This window comes from Orycteropus afer, unplaced genomic scaffold (assembly GCF_000298275.1).
Source record: "Orycteropus afer afer isolate SDZICR_OR568_19922 unplaced genomic scaffold, OryAfe1.0 scaffold00615, whole genome shotgun sequence".
Lineage (NCBI taxonomy): Eukaryota > Metazoa > Chordata > Mammalia > Tubulidentata > Orycteropodidae > Orycteropus > Orycteropus afer.
In genome coordinates, this window is record NW_006922202.1 from 1,143,444 (window position 1) to 1,161,163 (window position 17,720).

Here is a 17,720-nt window from a genome sequence, read left to right on the forward strand (position 1 = left end):
TTGGGTGAAAGAGTTTTATGTAGGCTTGCTGACTACAGGGAGCTGAAACATGCTCCTATGCTGCAGCAACAAGTCTGAGTTTAGGTAGGCTTTATAAAGCCAAAACACAAGCAGGCAAGTAAGTGATAATACAGAAGCAGATGCTGCAGTTTCAAGGACTCAGAGTGTGTGCTTTAGCACAGGCATTCATCAGGGGGTGAGGGGAGTTAGTTCTGATAACCACCTCAGAGTACATGCTTTAGCACAGGCATTCACCTAGGAGTGTTTTAGTTGCTTAATATGCAAAAGGGGGGGTACCCCCTAACTCACTGGGAGTGGGGGCAGGATGAGATGGTCACTTCAATTACATAAAATGGAGTTTTAGCAAGATATTGCCAGTTACAGCTGGACATTACAAAAACAGAGTTACAAAGTGGAGTCACTCACTTCAATTGAATTATCTGAACATCTGACTGTTAAACACACAGCTTGAAAATCTCTCTTGATGTGATTTTACCCTAATCTAATCCTTGCTCTGCTCACTGAAGTTATATTTGACATTTCCTTCATTAGCTCTTCTTCCTTTCCTGCTCCATTATAATGTATGTCTCATAGTTTGGCACATGTAGAAACCACTTATATGTCTCTCAGTCGTCCATGGATGGATAGATAATCTTTCCTTCTGTATCCCTTCTCTTGGTGATTAGCATAAACATTCTGATTCAGCCAGGAACCTAGGAGTCCTTTGAATTTCTCCCTTTCATTCATTTTGACAAAGATTTACTGGACACCTAGATACAGCATTCTTCTAAGTACTGAAGATACAGTTATGAACAAGACAGATGAGGTCCCTGTCCTCTCTCATAGTCCCATGTTCTATCACACAGCAAGGTCTGTCCATTTTTACCTCCCAATTGCTTTCTGTATTTTCTTCTTAATTCTATCCTCATTGCTCCTGGTTTACCTGTCATTTATTGCAATAGCCTGTTTTCCAGTCCTGCTCTTCCTCTCTATTTGCATTTTTCTGCAAAGGATCATTCTAACCTACAAATCTAAATATATCTTGCCTAATTAACATATTTGATCATATCATATGACTTAAACTCCTTTGCACAATATACATGGATATTAGTCCAGCCTCTGTCCATTAGCATAATCTCTCTTTCCCCATTCCACCCTACAGTCAACATCATTAGCACATGGGTATATCCTGTGTCATGTAACCACGTCCTTCACATCTGTGCTTTTGCACAATCTGTTTCATCTTTCTGAGCCAACCACAATTGACTTGCATGCCTTCAAGATACCTCTACCTTCAAATCTCAGCTCAAAAGCCCGTTCTTCTTTGAAGTCTTAAACACTTCCAGGAAAATTAAGGATTAATCTCATTGCAATTTGCTGGTAACAGTTGTCATATTTTATTATAACTGCTCATCTGAGTCTTTTTGAGAACCAAATCATGGCTTTCCATTTTTATTAATAATGGGTGTCATAAATATTCACTCATTACAATTTTTGAAAGAATGAATGCAAAAATCTATGGTCCCTGTTCCACTAAAGCTTATAATCAATTTGAGGAGACAAGGGATATGTACTTACAAGTTAACCAACAATACTAAACCAGAGGTGGAAAACCATGTCTGAGACACAGCATCTACCTCAGGACCTAACACACATCTGGGACTTAAATATCATTGAATGCATGAGTGAAATCTGTGGTGCTACATAAATGATAGAAAAGGTGGTCAAATGCCTTAGGCACTATGCCACCAGAGCTCCCATCCAGCTAGAATTATCAGGAAATTATGCTCCCCTGAGTATGTTTCTCATCCTTTCCTTTCCATTTCTATCAGTGTTCTAGCTAGGACCTCCATGCTTAAAATTTGTGTTACAGCAGCCCAGGCGAATTTCCCAGTTCAATTCTCTTTTAACCTAGTTGTGCTACAATGAGTTACTTAATATGGCCCTAATCTTTGTATCTCCCACAAAATGACTGGGTAGAACTATACAAATGTGAAGTGCTTGTGACCCACTGAGGGAAATGGATAACTTGCTAATAATGTAAATAAGAGGCATGGCACTCTGGTGGTGATTGTTGTTGTTGTTATGTGCCGTTGAGTCAGACCCAACTCATAGCGACCCCTCCTTGGGTTTCCGAGGCAGTATCACTACAGAAGTAGATTGCCCGACCTTCTTTCTGAGGAGTGCCTGGTGGGTTTGAACTGCCAGCCTTCTGGTTAGCAGTCAAGGGCTTTAGGCACTACATTACCAGAGCTCCCCTGGTGGTGGTGGGACTATGCAAATTAGGTGTGTGGGACCCTAACTCGGGGATTGGTCAGCTTTTCCCTCATACTAGAATTAAATGAGCCATCCCAGAGTTGGGAAGGAGAGATGAGACTACCACCAAGAAGAAGAGATGATATAGCAAAGTGCATCCTTTGGACCCTGCGCTGGAAACCTCCTCAACTCAAGAGACAGAGAGAGCTATACCACCAGAGAGATGACAAGAAGCAGAGGGAGAGAAGGGCAGTGGTAGAAGCAGCAGAACCAGAAGACCAACAGGAGATAGCATGAAGGATTCCAGACCCACAGAGTGAAAAATTTGAGCACTTTTTTAGGCAGGAGACTTATTGGTAGGGTAGATTATCTCCAGGCACCTGGTGGAGCTATGTTAGCTGGCCCCTGGAGCTAAAGCACTCAGGCAGAGTTTACTGGCAGAGTGAGGTGTCCTTGGATGCTTGTTGGCAGAGCTAAAAGAGCTTTGTAACACTTGGCCGAAGTATTACTTGCCTCTTGAAGGGCAGAAGTCAAGAGGCCATGTAGCCACAGAACCAAGAGAGAGAAGATCAGAAAGAGTTGTGTCAATGGGCATGGCTGAGAAGAAGCTTGTCCTGACTGAAGAACTATATCCATAGTCATTCCTAATCCTGAATTGTAATCCTAATCTGAATTGTAATTACTTCCCTAATCAACCCCATAATCATGAGTATTTTCTGTGAGTTTTGTGTGGCCATTTATCATTGCAACAAATTATCAAACCCAGCAAAGAAGCAGAAAGTGTCATGGAAGGAACAGTTGGTGTCAGAATTGGTTGAAAAAAAAGAAAAAGAAAAAGATTGGAAGGTGGAGGCATAGCTTACCTCTGCCTCAGGAATTAGCCTCAAGCTGTTGGTGTTGATTTTGAGTCTCTTCCCCACTTGTAAAGTTAGAGGATACCAGATCCCTCCACCAGGCCATTTTTATACCAGTTCCAACTCAACCCCAGCTAGTCATCTGACCATCACTTCCTGTTCACACTCACCTTCACAGTTTTCTCTTGCCTAGAATGCCTGCCACAGTCATCTTCACTTCTAACACTACCCATCCATACAATGTTCTCTGACGAATCCAGCCCCCTTATATTCTACCTACACAAAACCTTTATAGTTCTTTTAATTTATATCTCATAATTTGGGATCTAATAATATACTGTTTTGTCATTCACAGTTACTAATTTGAATCATGTGCAGTTACCATTTTCATAAGCCAAAAGCATTTGAATAGCAGCAGTTTCATAAGCTTAATCTTGTCCCTCAGCAAAATTAATGGTAAATTCCTTTAGGATGAACCATGCCTTCAATTTCTTTTGTATCCCCAAACTGCACTAAGAACATGCTGGGCACTGTTAAGAAATCAATAACTATGTGCTTATTAATTCTTTTGCTAACTTACAGGTTCTCTGTAGGGAGAGGCTATTCTGGTTAGCTAATAATACTGTATAAGAATAGATTGATATAGACTTTAATGCTGTAAGGAAGACATAAATAAGGAGGACAAAACATCTGTTACTCTTGACATCATCAAAATGTAAGTTAAAATTTCAGCTGTAGAGTGATAGAATTTTTTAGAATAAAATAACCTGGAAATTTGATCTGTGTGTCACAGGGCTCTATATGAATATTTCTCTGACAGTCAACAGCAGGTAGGTCTTCTATGCTGCAATAATTATGAAAGGTTGACTCATATTTCATGCCAAATAATTTCTTGTTTACTTCAAGCCCTTAGTTATTAACTGTAACAGAAATAAGAGCGTATAAATAGAGCTTGATGTTTTTCTATGGGAATACTAATGAAATGAATGTCATCTACAAAGAAAAAGAAAAATAAAGGGGGGAGTGTCACAAAAACCAATCAACTCAGCCTGTGCTTTATAGAAACTTGGTACAGATCAGGCAGAAAGAAGATGCCTGATGAATGAGAAAGCAGACAGAAGCCAATTCCTTTACACAACACATTTCTCAATTCTGCAGCACAAAGGCATTTCATAAACATAACTGACATTGTATGCCCATACTTGATATTTTTTTCGTTTTATAAGCAATATTTTTTATTTATACATAAGAGAAAGGAATAGTATTTTGCTTGTTTGTTAGTTTTATTGCCTTTCCCTTCACCAAAGTTAATATGTGTCTACCCTCTAGTTGGTGGTTTACCCTCCCTTCTCCTTCCACCCCTGGGTAACCACCAAAGACTATTTCTTTTTGTGTGAAAGTCTTTTCTTTACTCCTTACAATAGTGGTCTCATACAATATTTGTCCTTTTTTGATGGACTAATTTCACTCAACATAATGTTCTCTAGATTCATCCATGTTATGAGCTGTCTTGAAGATTCATCATTGTTCTTTAATGTTGTATAGTATTCCCATATTCTATTTTTTTAACAACAGAGAATTATTATTTTCTTCTGTAATCACATCAGGATGACTAGAAATCATGAGTACTTCTTTCTAACAAGTTCAAACTCTCACATTTTCCTTTTCATGAAATTAAATATCCTGGACTGTATCAAGAAATATATCTAAATTATTAGGTAATTCAAGTTTTTAAGAATGTGAAAAAAGAGAGAGAGAGAGAAAAGAAAACTAATACATTTTACTGACTGAGAAACACATGAAAATTGACACATTTAACTAGTTGTTCAAGTTGGGTTAGAAATGACAAGGATATGAACAGCCTTGCAAATTCCTATGCCTTTTTTTTTTTAAATTTAAATGAAGGAGGAAAATTCTTTAATCCTAGTTCAATAGGGGTAATCTTGGACTCATAGAACATCTAGCAGACAAAAGAAGAGGAAAGATCAAAGGCAAATCAATCAACCACAAGCCCAACTTTCACTGTTTGATCTACAAAACAGTAGATCAAGTAAGCACATTTAGTTCCATCTTGTGAAAATTCAAGATGCAATATAGTTATTGGTGCTTGTTATTGTTGTTGGGTGACTTCAAGTCCATTCCAACTCATAGCAACCCCATGTGTCAAAGTAGAACTGCCTCATAGGGTTTTCTGGGTTGGAATCTTTATGGAAACAAATCACCATGTCTTTTTCTCATAGAGGAACTGGTATATTTGAACCACTAACCTTTTGGTTAGCAGCTGAGCACTTAACCATTATACTATTATGATTTGGGTGAAAGTTTACAGAGCAAATTGGTTTTCCATTCAATAATTCACACACATTTTGTTACATTCAATGCAATCCCCACAATATAACAGCACTCTTCCCACTTTTTCCCTGTGTTTACCATTTCCCTTTGTCCTTTTTTCCTATCCCTTTCTGCCTTCTTAGCTTTATCTCTGGACAAATGCCACCAATTTGATCTTGTATAGTTGATTGTTCTAACGTGTGAGTACCTCCCTAGTGTTATTGTTCACCATATAGACCTGAAAGTTGAGCCACAAGGGTAAATTCAGTTCTAGGCTTGAAGGGTGTCTAAGGGTCTTAGTCTCAGGGGTTCCACCAGTCTCTATCAGACCAGTAACCCTGGTCTTTTTCATGATTTTTAATTTTGTTCCACATTTTTCTCCCACTCTGTCTCCCACAACCTTCTGCTGTGATCCCTTTCAGGGTGGTCACCAGTGGTAGCTGGGCACCATTTAGTTCTTCTGGTCTCAAGGTTATGGGAGCTGGGGTTCACATGGTCCATTAGTCCTTTGGACTAATTGTTTCCTTGCATCATTGATTTTCTTCACTCTTCTTTGCTGTGGACGGGGAGCACCTTAGATGGTACTCACAAGTTTTTAAGACCCCACTTGCTACTCAACAAAATAGAACATTGTCTTTTTGGACTATGTTATGCCAATTGACCTTAGTGTCCCTGTGACTATGGTCCTGAGCGCCCAGGCCCAGTGACTCATTCTCTCAAGGTGTTTGTTTATAACTAAGAAGTTTTCATAACTTTAACTCCTATGTACTGTACTATATTCATAGATATATTTGTGACACATATACATACATATGTAGAAATATTATCTGTTCAAACCTATATATATATTCATGGATGTAGCCCCATTTGCCTTCCCACCCCTGTTCAGCTTGAGTGTCTATCTATGTATCCATTTTTAGATTATTGTTATTACTGTTATTGGGAACTGCACAAATTTTAAGCAACTGTATGTTTCTTAAGGGTTCATTCAAAATCGCCAGGTTTCTTAATTTTAGTTTAAAACTCCCTGAAGTACAGATTATTACTCACAAAATGGGATAAAAATATTCAAGTATCTGGAATCCTACACTACTCAATCCATATTGTTCTGGGGTTGGAACTTAATTTGAGGGGACATTGTTTCTTCCATGTTGTTGTTATGTGCCGTCGAGTTGGACCCAACTCATAGCAACCCATCCTTGGGTTTCCAAGGAAGTATCACTATGGAAGTAGATTGCCCAAACTTCCAAGGAGTAGCTGGTGGGTTTGAACCGCCAGCCTTCTGGTTACCAGTCAAGTGCCTTAAGCATTACGTTACCAGAGCTCCTTCCACCTATATTCTTTCTTTATGTCACTTAGCTTTGGCTCTAATTCCAGAAACTTCCTTCCTTATTTTCCTAAAATCCTCCATACCTATTATCTCTTTATTCATATCTAATTGATCTTTCTAAAATCTAGACATGCTTCATTATAGCCATTGGAACAGACAGCTAAAGTTCACATTTGTCAGCATCATTGTGCTGTAATGTCAAGAATATTGGAAAAAGAGCCAATTCCCATCTTTTAGAAATCTAAAAGTTTTACAAGCCTTGAGACAATAATGAAATATGTTCACAAAATGCATAGAAAGAATGGTTCTGTCGGAAGAGAATCCCTATCAGTAACCAGGAGTGATTCTCTAAACAAGGCTCAGTAGCAGAGCCCACCATAATCCTCAAGACTTCTCTCACATCTTGCAGTCCCATCTATAATAGGAGAAAAAGGGAAAGGGAAAACCCAGTTGCCAATTAGAATTTCTGAATCTATTTGGAAAGATCTTTTACAACACTTTAAGTTTTTGCCAAAGAAATCCAATGAAGTGTTAGTACTATCATACCATTTTTTCAAAAGAAAATACAAAAGTGGAAGCGAACAGCCAGAAGTTAAATCAGCCCAGAGGCCAAGATTAAATACAAGTAGTCTCCAACAAATGATAGGGTTCTATTCCAACAATTTCCTCATAAGTCAGGTCTGATATAAGTTGAATATTTTTTTTCTTATTTTAGTTTTCATAACCTGATATATGAAGTGTTTTAAATACTAAATCATAACAATGAACATCTAAGAATGAAACATTAGCAAATTACACACTACAACACTGTATGTACTACATATTGCTAATGATAAAATGTACAAAACACTGGTAAGTGCAGTTTGTCTTAACTGGAATACATGGTACATTGGGGACTATCTGTACTTATGTCTTTGTAGTACCTGGGACTTAGCTTAATTCTACAGTTTCCAAGCTCATTACCATTAACAGAGGGGTGATTTAGTGCATGGTAATACTTTATCAGATTGAAAGAACAGTTTAAAGAAATAACAACATATCTTAGTAATTGTAACTCTTTACTATTAAAACTTCCTTGTAGATGAATAAATTTAGGAAGTTTAATTTTTTTCTATTGGAATTAAAAAGGTGGTTGGATCAGCTGAATGAGAATTATCATGTTGGTTAAGGCTGGGCTGCTAACTGAAAGTTTGGTAGTTTGAACCCAGTAACCACTCTATAGGATAAAAATGTGGCAATCTGCTCCTGTAAAGATCGATGTTGTTGTTGTTATGTGCCATCAAGTCTTATCCAACTCATACTGACTTTATGTACAACAGAACAAAACACTGCCTGGTTCTGTGCCAGCCTCATGATCCCTACTATACCTGAGCCTATCGCTGCAGCCACTCTGTCAATCCATCTGATTGAGGGCCGTCCCTTTTTTCGTTGACCCTCCACTTTATCAAACATGACATCCCTCTTCAGAGAATGGTCCCTTCTGACAACATTACCAAAGCAGGTGAGATGAAGCCTGGTCATTCTTGCTTCCAAGGAGCATTCTGGCTGCACTTCTTCTGGGACAGTTATTGAAAACCTGCACAAATCTTAAGCAACTGTAAAGATTACAGCTTTGTAAACCTTATGGAGCAGTTCTACTCTATCCCATAGGGTTGCTATGAGTTAGAATTTACTTAATAACAAAGTTTTTTGTGTTTGTTTGCTTTAATGATGTTTAAAGACACGATATTAACTTTAGGATTAATTAGAAGGTGGTGAAATACACATAGATTTCAGAGCACTGTCAATATAAATGTTTTAGATGCCCCCTCAAAATAATCCAAGGACCAGCCTTCCAAACCATTCTAAACCCTTACACAGGACATCAAAGAGTGACCTTCTGCTTCTCCCCAGGCCAGAAGTTCTGATTTCTGGGGTATCCTCCCAAGTAGACCAAGTGAAACCACAAGCTTAGCAGTGTTCGTTGTTGAGTTTATGACCTTTCTTCCTAACCACAGAGAGACCAAGGTTTGGGGACACCCTGCATCACAATCTAAGAAGATTTTTATTCCTTCCTGCATCTTATCTTTCTTCACTACTATTCATCAAACGTCATCTCCTCTTGTTTCCTTCTTCTCCCTTTTACCACTTGCACCACATAATCTCTCTAAATCCTTCCTTCTTAGCCCTAGCTCCTAAATATTATCCAACAAGTGTACCTTGCTTTGTCTGAAAATCTCCTTCCTAAGTCTTGTTTCATTAAGATTCACTGTTACTTTGTGTGCTGCATGACATATGGGCTTAGCTCCAATTCATTTCGTGGAAAAAAAATGCTCACTATGTCAATCACTATCCAACTCCATATAATATTAATGCCGAAAATCACCTATTGCTTTGTGAACTGAAAAAATGTAAAAACACAAATTGCCCATATTCCCCAAGGCTACTCATGAAATAATTTTCTAACAGACTGACTTTGAAAGGGAAACTATTCAATAGCATTGAAAATTGTTTAAAATATGCCATTGTTTATATTAATCTGTCCTGTTAAGCCAAGAAATTCCTAATGCAAGAAATAATAGAAAACTGACATAAGACACATAAACAGATGCTAACAAACCATGCCTTCAAGTACTTCATTTTCCCTTCCTGGCAGCCCTCCAGTTTTTTCAGTTGGATTGAGTAATGCACTGAAGCAATCAGAGCTATAGCTTTATGAAAAAGAAAAGAAAATCCCTGCTGTTGTCTCTGACCCAAAAATTAAATGGAGAGCAGATGCATACTCCAGCATACCTGCTTCCCAGGCTTCAAATTAATGAAGCAGTGGGAGGAAATGGGATACACAAAGCTAAAGTTAGGCCATAGTCAAGAGGAAGAAGAATGAAACATACATTTATTTATTTAGAACCTACTATGTGCCAGGAAGGAGCTCTGGTGGTGTGGTGGCTAAGCGCTCAGCTGCAAACTGAAAAGCAGGTGGTTTGAAGCCACCAGCCTCTCCACAGGAGAAAGATGTGGTAGTCTGCTTCCTAAAGGCTTACAGCCTTGGAAACCCTATGGGGCAGTTCTGCTTTGTCCTATAAGGTCACTGTGAGTCAAAATAGACTCGAGATCTATGAGTTTTGGTTTGAACATGCTAGGCCAGTCCCTGGCTGATACGAGTGGGTAAACTGTTGGGGTGTGAACCAAAAGGTTAGAAGTTCAATTCCACCCAAATATTCCTCAGAAGAAAGGCCTGGCAATCTGCTTTGCAAAAGTCGGTTATTGAAAACCCTATGCAGCACAGTTCTACTCTACATATCATTTAATCCTAAGAAAAATCTTAAAAGGTATTATTATTCCCATTTTACAGATGAGTCAACAGAGACATGGTAACATTAAGTAATTCACTTAAGGACACAGTTTAGTAAATGGTAGAATAGAGTCAAATCTTAAAGCTTGTTTCCTTGTACTCAGCCATTCTGTCCTTATAACCCAGTCTCCATCCTGAATACTATTCTGTGAGGACTAAAGGGTTTGAGGTCCATGTGTACATCAGCAAAACCCCACAGACTCTGAGGCAAATCTCCTGCCCCAAAGGTTTTCACTTAGTTATCCACCTCAAAGGCCCGCAGCAGCCCCAGATTCTTAGGTTAGTCTAATTTTCATTTTGCTCTTCTTTCCTGATTTTCTTTAGGAGGACACCAAAGGCCAGCTACATAATTTGGGGGGCCCAGTACAAGATGAAAATGTGGAGTCCCTATTCAAAAATTCAGAAAAACATACTATAAATATAACAAAAATATAAAGTATTTTCTTATCATCAGTGGTTTCTGTTTCATCTTTTCAGGATGATTTTTATTAGCTATTTATGTTATTTAAGCAAAGTAAAATTAAAAATAATAAATTATTATCATGAATGTTACCATTTATTTTATATTGTGCACTGCCACTTTAAATTTAAAATTTAAATATAAGAACACTTCATTTATATGGAATTATCAAAGATAATTTATATTTCGGGAGCTCTGGTAGCATAGTGGCTAAGACACTTGCCTGCTAACCAGACAGCTGGCGGTTCAAACCCACCAGCCACTCCTCGGAAGGAAGGTTGGGCAATCCTACTTCCGTAGTGATACTGCCTCGGAAACCCAAGGAAGGGTCGCTATGAGTCGGGGTCGACTCGACAGCACATAACAACAACAACAACAACAACAACAACAATTTATATTTCATAAATTATACATGCATTTGTATTTCATTCTTAGAAGAATAGTGGAAAGTCTACACAAAACTAGCTCAACTGTTTATATTTCACTTGTTGACATGCACACATTCTATCAACACTCTTTTATACTGATGGGAAAGAAAAGATTGGGGGGGAAAAAAGCTGTCTTTCCCTTTCCTCTTATGTCATTATTTTCAATGTAAGTAGTTGGATAATACAGGGAAGTAACAGGATTAAGAAAGAATTTGGTAAAGTCTCTTGGTCATTTATGTTTCCCAGAATGCTATTGCATCCTTTTTACATTTGAAACAAATTCTGTTTCAAATGAAAAACATGGCCTCTCAGGATGTCAGTGTCCCCATTTTCTCAGTTGGGAGACATAACACATTCATGCTAGCTTGGAATCTCACTGAACTCCCAGCATTGTGAATCTACAAGAATTGTGTTCTCATGGAACATCACTAATGCTACATTTGAATGGGGCAGTAAGAAAGAGTGAACATACATTTGTGTGTATTTCCTTTGCCATGTTCATGCTTCGTTGTCCCATAAACTTCACTTACAAAATGTAAGTTCAAAGATAAAAGTATTACAGACTTCAAGAAACAGCAAAGCATTAAACCAAGCACAAGGTTTTCTGAACTTAAAGCCCTGTGTGACTGCACAGGTCGCATGCCCTAGCCCTCCTAGAGTAGGGGACTTACTATTATCAGTTCAGCTTCATAAGAAACAGCTATGAAGACACTTAAAATAATAATAATAATTTCCAAGATTTAGCTGCAAACATTCTTATTCAGGAAGAGGAAGGTAAGTTCTAGAATCTATACTTTTGATATGCTCTCTGAGAAACTGTGATGGACTGCCAGGTTTGGGAAGCACCCCTTCCCCCAGAGTATATCCCAGGTCTTTAAATTACTGCTCACCTTCCAGGGACTAGCCCTGGTAGTCAATTGCTTTTCTCTCTTATTTACTCTGTTGCTCAGCATCAAGGTTAACACTGAGGGAAGGGCCAGTTGGAAGGAATAGCAGAATGAAGAAAAGAAACTCTGATGGACCTGTAGGTTGGAAATTAGACGTTATCATCTGCTTGACAGTCTACTTGGTTCCCTGGGCCTCCTGATGTTCAGTTTTTGGTACATCCCCACTCCTATGCTCTGTGATGTGTCTGCAGGAACACTCATAGCATGATGTCAACTTCTTTCCCCCATGTGCTCCCCTTATAGGCTGCTATCTCCATTAATGACCTGCCATTACAACTGACTCCAGATTCTTTTTAACCTTTGACTCCTCTCTCTTTATCTGTTGTTGTTAGATGCCATCAAGTTGGCTCTAACTCATAGCAACCCTATGTGCAACAGAACGAGACATGACCTGGTCCTGCACCAGTCTCACAATCCTTGCTATATCTGAGCTCATCGTTGCAGCCATTGTATGAATCCATCTCATTGAGGGTCTTCCCCTTTTTCGCTGACCCTCTACCTTTACCAAGCATGATATCCTTCTCCAGGGACTGTTCCTTTCTGACTATTGACCAAAGTAGGTGAGACAAAGTCTGGCCATTCTTGCCACTACGGAGCATTCTGGTTGCACTTCTTCCAGGATAGATTCATTATTTCTTCTGGTAGTCCATGATATTTTCAGTATTCTTCACCAACACTATAATTGAAAGGCATCAATTCTTCTTCAGTCTTCATTACTCATTGTCCAGATTTCACATGCATATGAGACTATTGAAAATACTATAGCTAGGGTTAGATATACCTTAATCTTCAAAGTGACATCTTTTGCTCTTCAACGCTTTAAAGAGGTCTTTTGCAGCAGATTTTCCCAGTGCAATACATCTGATTTCTTGACTGCTCCTTCCATGCGTATTGATTATGGATTCAAGTAAAATGAAATCTTGGAGAAATTTAATCTTTTCTCTGTTTATCATGATGTTGCTCATTGGTCCAGTGGGGAGGATTTTGCTTTCTTAATGTTGAAGTGTAATACATACTGCAGACCGTAGTCTTTGATCTTCATCAGTAAGTGCTTCAAGTCCTCTTCACTTTCAGCAAGTGAGGATGTCTCATCTGCATATCACAGGTTGTTAATGAGTCTTCTTTCTATCCTGATGCTGTGTTCTTCTTCATATAGTCCAGCTTCTTGGATTATTTGTTCAACATACAGATGAATGATTATGGTGAAAGGATACAAGCCTTATGCACACCTTCCTGATTTTAAACTATGCAGTGCTCCCTGGTTCTGTTCAAATGACAGCCTCTTGGTACATGTATAGGCTCCACATGAACACAATGAAGTGTTCTGGACTTCCCATTCTTCACAATGTTATCCATAATTTGTTAGGGTCCACATCAAACAAAAATGACTTTGTCATTTAAGACACAGGTAAACATCTTTCTAGTATTCTTTGTTTTCAGCTAAGATGCACTGGACATAGGCAATGACATCCCTCATTCCAAGTCCTCTTCTAAATTCAGCTTGCATTTCTGGAAGTTCCCTGTCAATATACACTGCTGAAACTCAACCCTCATCCCCACCCATTTCTTTTGCTCTCACACTCTTGATAAACCTCCTGTCTCCCCACAACCAGGCTGTGAGGGCCTTACAGATGTTTGACCTGGCATGAAATAGGCTCTCAATAACTGGAGGAAGGAGGAAGGGCAACAAGAAAGAAAGGAGAATATGACCCAAATGAGTCTTGTCCTCCTGTTCCCATCCAGTTCAGCTGGCAGCACATCATCTCTATTGTAGTACCCTAGACAAGTTAGAAGACAATTCAAATCCCCAATAAAATTTTTCAGAAAGATCCCCATTCACAGTTGGCAAAAAAAAAAAAAAAAAAACTAACCCTCTTATAATTGTCTTTGTTCAGCCCTCTCCCTCTGTACCCCAACAGCTGCCTGAACAACTCTAGTGATGGTTTTGATTCTTTATACCTTTTTAATTACCTTCTTGGAGCTATGATTTCTCTTGATAGATCTTTACATTTTAAATATACAATCCTGCTAACCTACTGCAGCACTGCAAGTGGGTAGAAACCAAAGAGAAGAGACAGGAGAAAAAGAGAAACCTGTTTTAAGTTCCCAACATGCTTGTTCCATGCTGTATATTAGACACACCTAGGGAGCTTACAAAAATAACCTGCTCATGCTCCATGGCAGACCCATCAGAAAAGCAGAGGCAGAGCTCAAGTATCTCTAAATAATATTTCTCTCTTTTCTAGTGTCCGTCTCTCTACCGTATCTGGAAACTCCCATCCCTGTAGTTCTTCCTCATCTCTTCTTTACCCTAGTCAATCTAACAATAGAAGCCAAGGAAAGAGACAAGGCATCACCCTTAGAAGTGGAGGAGGGCAGAGGCAGTGCCTACTCATGAAAAGTTTTGTCCATGTTCAAAGATTCATGTCTGCTTTTTCTCCTATGATTAAATGTCTTACTTCTGTGGAGTCCCTATATTAATCATCCAAGCAGAATTTCTTGCCTTGGCTCCCTGTCTGCAAGCCTCAGTACTGAGGTCCTCTTTTATACCACCCCAAACATACCTTTCAGAAAATGGACAATGTATTTTGGTCCCTACTCCCTGTGAACTGACTTTTTACTTCCACCCGGGTCTAGAAACTCTGCCTTCAACTATGTGTGTTCTGCTCACTTACCAGGACCTACTCCTGTTGAAAACAGAATTCCAAATGCCATCAACCCACTGCCAGTGTCTTTCCCTGGTGACTGATGCTGGATCTCTCTCAACTACCTGCCCTTTTTCCATAGGTAAAAATTGGTTGCATCTCAAGTGCTCTTGGTCCCACAGCTCACTGTCCTACATAGATGGCTCTGCACTAATGGAAAGAAAGAGCGTAGATGAAGGGAATGATGGAGAATAGAGAATGCAGAAACTATCTACCTTTAACTAGTTGTAGGGGACATGGTAAAGGGCTTTTACAATAGAGCAATAACATACCCAGAGCAGCCACAGGAATTAATCATCCTTTATATTCTCCTCAGTCATAGGGAGAACTTCAAAGCTGATACTAGCTGTCTGACTTTTTAATCTTATTAACCACCAGAGTAGTTCTACTCCATTATAAAGTTATACTTATTGTAGAGTGATTTTGAATTTCATTTGGACAAAAGAAAAAAGAGATTTTAATCCCATTCAACTTTTTAGGTATTGTACATTCTTATAGGTTGACCAGAACCTTTCTGGTTTCAAAGAAATGAACTCTTAGTGCTCAATCAGTTTCTGAGATATGAATAATAGGAACCAGTCAGACATACCTGAATGCTGATGAGATGCTGAATGTCTGTTATAACTTAACATGATGGTATATAACTCAGAATCAAACACTAAAAAGGAACTGACAAGACTCCTGAATTTCTTCAGTGTGAGGTTCCATGTGTCTTATTCCAGGGCTGAATGGCGATGACTTCCTGGCAGTGGGCCTGGACAATGGCAGCGTGGTTTACAACTATAACCTGGGATCTGGCATAGCAAGTATCAGAAGTGAGCCTCTCAATCTGCGCCTTGGAATACACACGATCCATCTGGGGAGGCTCTTCCAAATGGGCTGGCTGAAGGTAAAGAGTCATGCCTTCATTTGTTCCACAAACGTACTGAGAAGCTACTATATTGTAGGATCTGAGCTAAGGTATAGGTAAAAACAGGCCATGCTGCCTATTCCATGAAGCTCCTAGACTAGTGCACAAAGTAGAGAAATAGAAGGATGATTATAATTTATGAGAATAAATAGGGACAGTGCCTAATACAGGTTAGGATGGGAATGAAGCATTCAGGAAATACCTCCTGGGAAAAGGTGATGTTTAAGTATTGCTTTAAATAAATTACCAGTCGCTATTGAGTCCATTCTGACTCATGGTAATCCCATGTGTGTCAGAGTAGACCAGTGCTCTGTATGCTTTTCAATTGCTGATTTTTCAAAAGTAGATCTCTAGATCTTTCTTCTAAGGCACCTCCAGGTTGAATTGAATGTCAAACTTTAATGTTAGCAGCCAAGCATGTTAACTGTTTGCATAACCCAGGGACTCCCTAAATAAAAAGGAATTAGGAACACAAACAGTGGCCACAGTGTAGACTTAAGAAAGACAAGTAGTTCAGTATGGCTTTGAAGTGAGGAGAAACAAAAGATGTAGCTAGAAGTAGACAGAGTCCATATCAGGGTTTAGATGTTGTTCTGGTTACCTAGTGCCACTCTGACAAGACCACACCACAAATGGGATGGCCTTAACAAACAGGAATTTATTCTCTCACAATTTGGAGGCTTTAAGTGCAAGTTCAAAGTGCCAGGTTCTAGGGGTTGGGTGAAAGCCCCTTAACCTTGGGGTCCACCTCTGCCTCCTGCTCCTGGCCTATGGAGCTAGAGGCATTTCTTCACTCAAACAGCTCAGGCTGACAAGCCCAAGGTTGACAAGTAAAAAGGTACAGTCCCAATATTACCAAACTACATGGCAGGCCATTAACTTAAGTCCATTGTAAGTCCCAAGGTCAGCAGAGCATGGCAAGCTGCTGAACAATGACACAGCTACGTGCAGCGTCAAAGCATGCCAAAAGCTAGAGACCATTCCCCAAGGCTTCTGCTCGTATACCAGAAGCAGACCACATTCCCTAAGGCAGCTACTCACCTGCTCACAGTAGATTCCACCATGGAGTTATTTGATTACCAGTCTCATCATCGGGAGTACTACATCCAGCTGCCCAGCCACTCAACCGAGCCCAGACAAGTTGACACACAAACTGAACTACTACAGATGTTATGCTAAGAAGTGTAGATTTAAAACTACTGGGAAGTTTAAGACTGGAAGTAGAGTACAATGGTCTGATTCCCATTTTTTCAATAAATGACTCTGGTAGTTGTATTAAGAATGGATAGAAAGGAGAGTCAAGACTAAAGGGAGCCTGGAAACCAGAAGGATGCCGACTCCTAATCTTTGAAGAATTGAGTTTTTGATTGAAATGCAAAACCATGACTGCTATAATAATACATCTGTGTTAATGGACACCAGCAGGGCAGCAGAGAATTGAACAGCATAGCTTCCCCATCCGTCTTCAAAATTCAGGTCTTTTAAATTGTTCATGCCAAGTTAATGGGAAAGAAAAAAAAGAATATCTTAACAGTTCACTGTGGGGAATTAATTCTTTTTTTTTAATAGATTTTGAATTTTTTTTCCTTTTAAAGGTAGATGATCATAAAAATAAATCTATCATCTCCCCCGGAAGACTGGTTGGTCTCAATGTCTTCAGTCAATTTTATGTAGGTGGCTACAGCGAGTACCTTCCAGATCTTTTACCAAAAGGAGCTGATTTTAAAAATGGCTTTCAAGGTAAGCCATGGACAGTTTTTGTACTATGTCTACATGTTTCAAATATTTGAGAAAGAACAAAGCTTTTAAAGATTATACTACTAGTTCCAAAAGCCAGCAATCTGGATTGCTCTCTAATCTGACTTTATCAATGTTTGATATTGATCAAAAGTGTTTACTAATTCATTGTTCATTGATCACTTATTACATATGAAGTGTTTGAGATGCTTTAATGAATAAAATAAAGATTTCTGTACTTGTCAATTGGCATTCTAGTTGGGGCACAGTGAAGCAGATTAAAAGCAATAAATGTGATAAATAAGTAAATTTTATGGTAGCATAGTGCCTAAGGCACTTGACTGCTATCCAGAAGGCTGGTGGTTCAAACCCACCAGCCACTCCTCGGAAGGAAGTTTGGGCAATCTATTTCCATAGTGATACTGCCTCGG

General features: G+C 39.1%; 1 protein-coding gene across 1 annotated transcript in view; it reads left to right on the top strand.

Annotated features, from left to right (window-relative positions):
- The window catches only part of LOC103210485 (protein eyes shut homolog), an 837,058-nt gene that overhangs the window by 716,857 nt on the left and 102,481 nt on the right, over positions 1 to 17,720 (top strand). Inside the window, 2 exon segments of the mRNA XM_007956404.2 lie at positions 15,365 to 15,531; positions 17,148 to 17,292. Coding sequence (XP_007954595.2) covers positions 15,365 to 15,531; positions 17,148 to 17,292 — 312 coding nt within the window.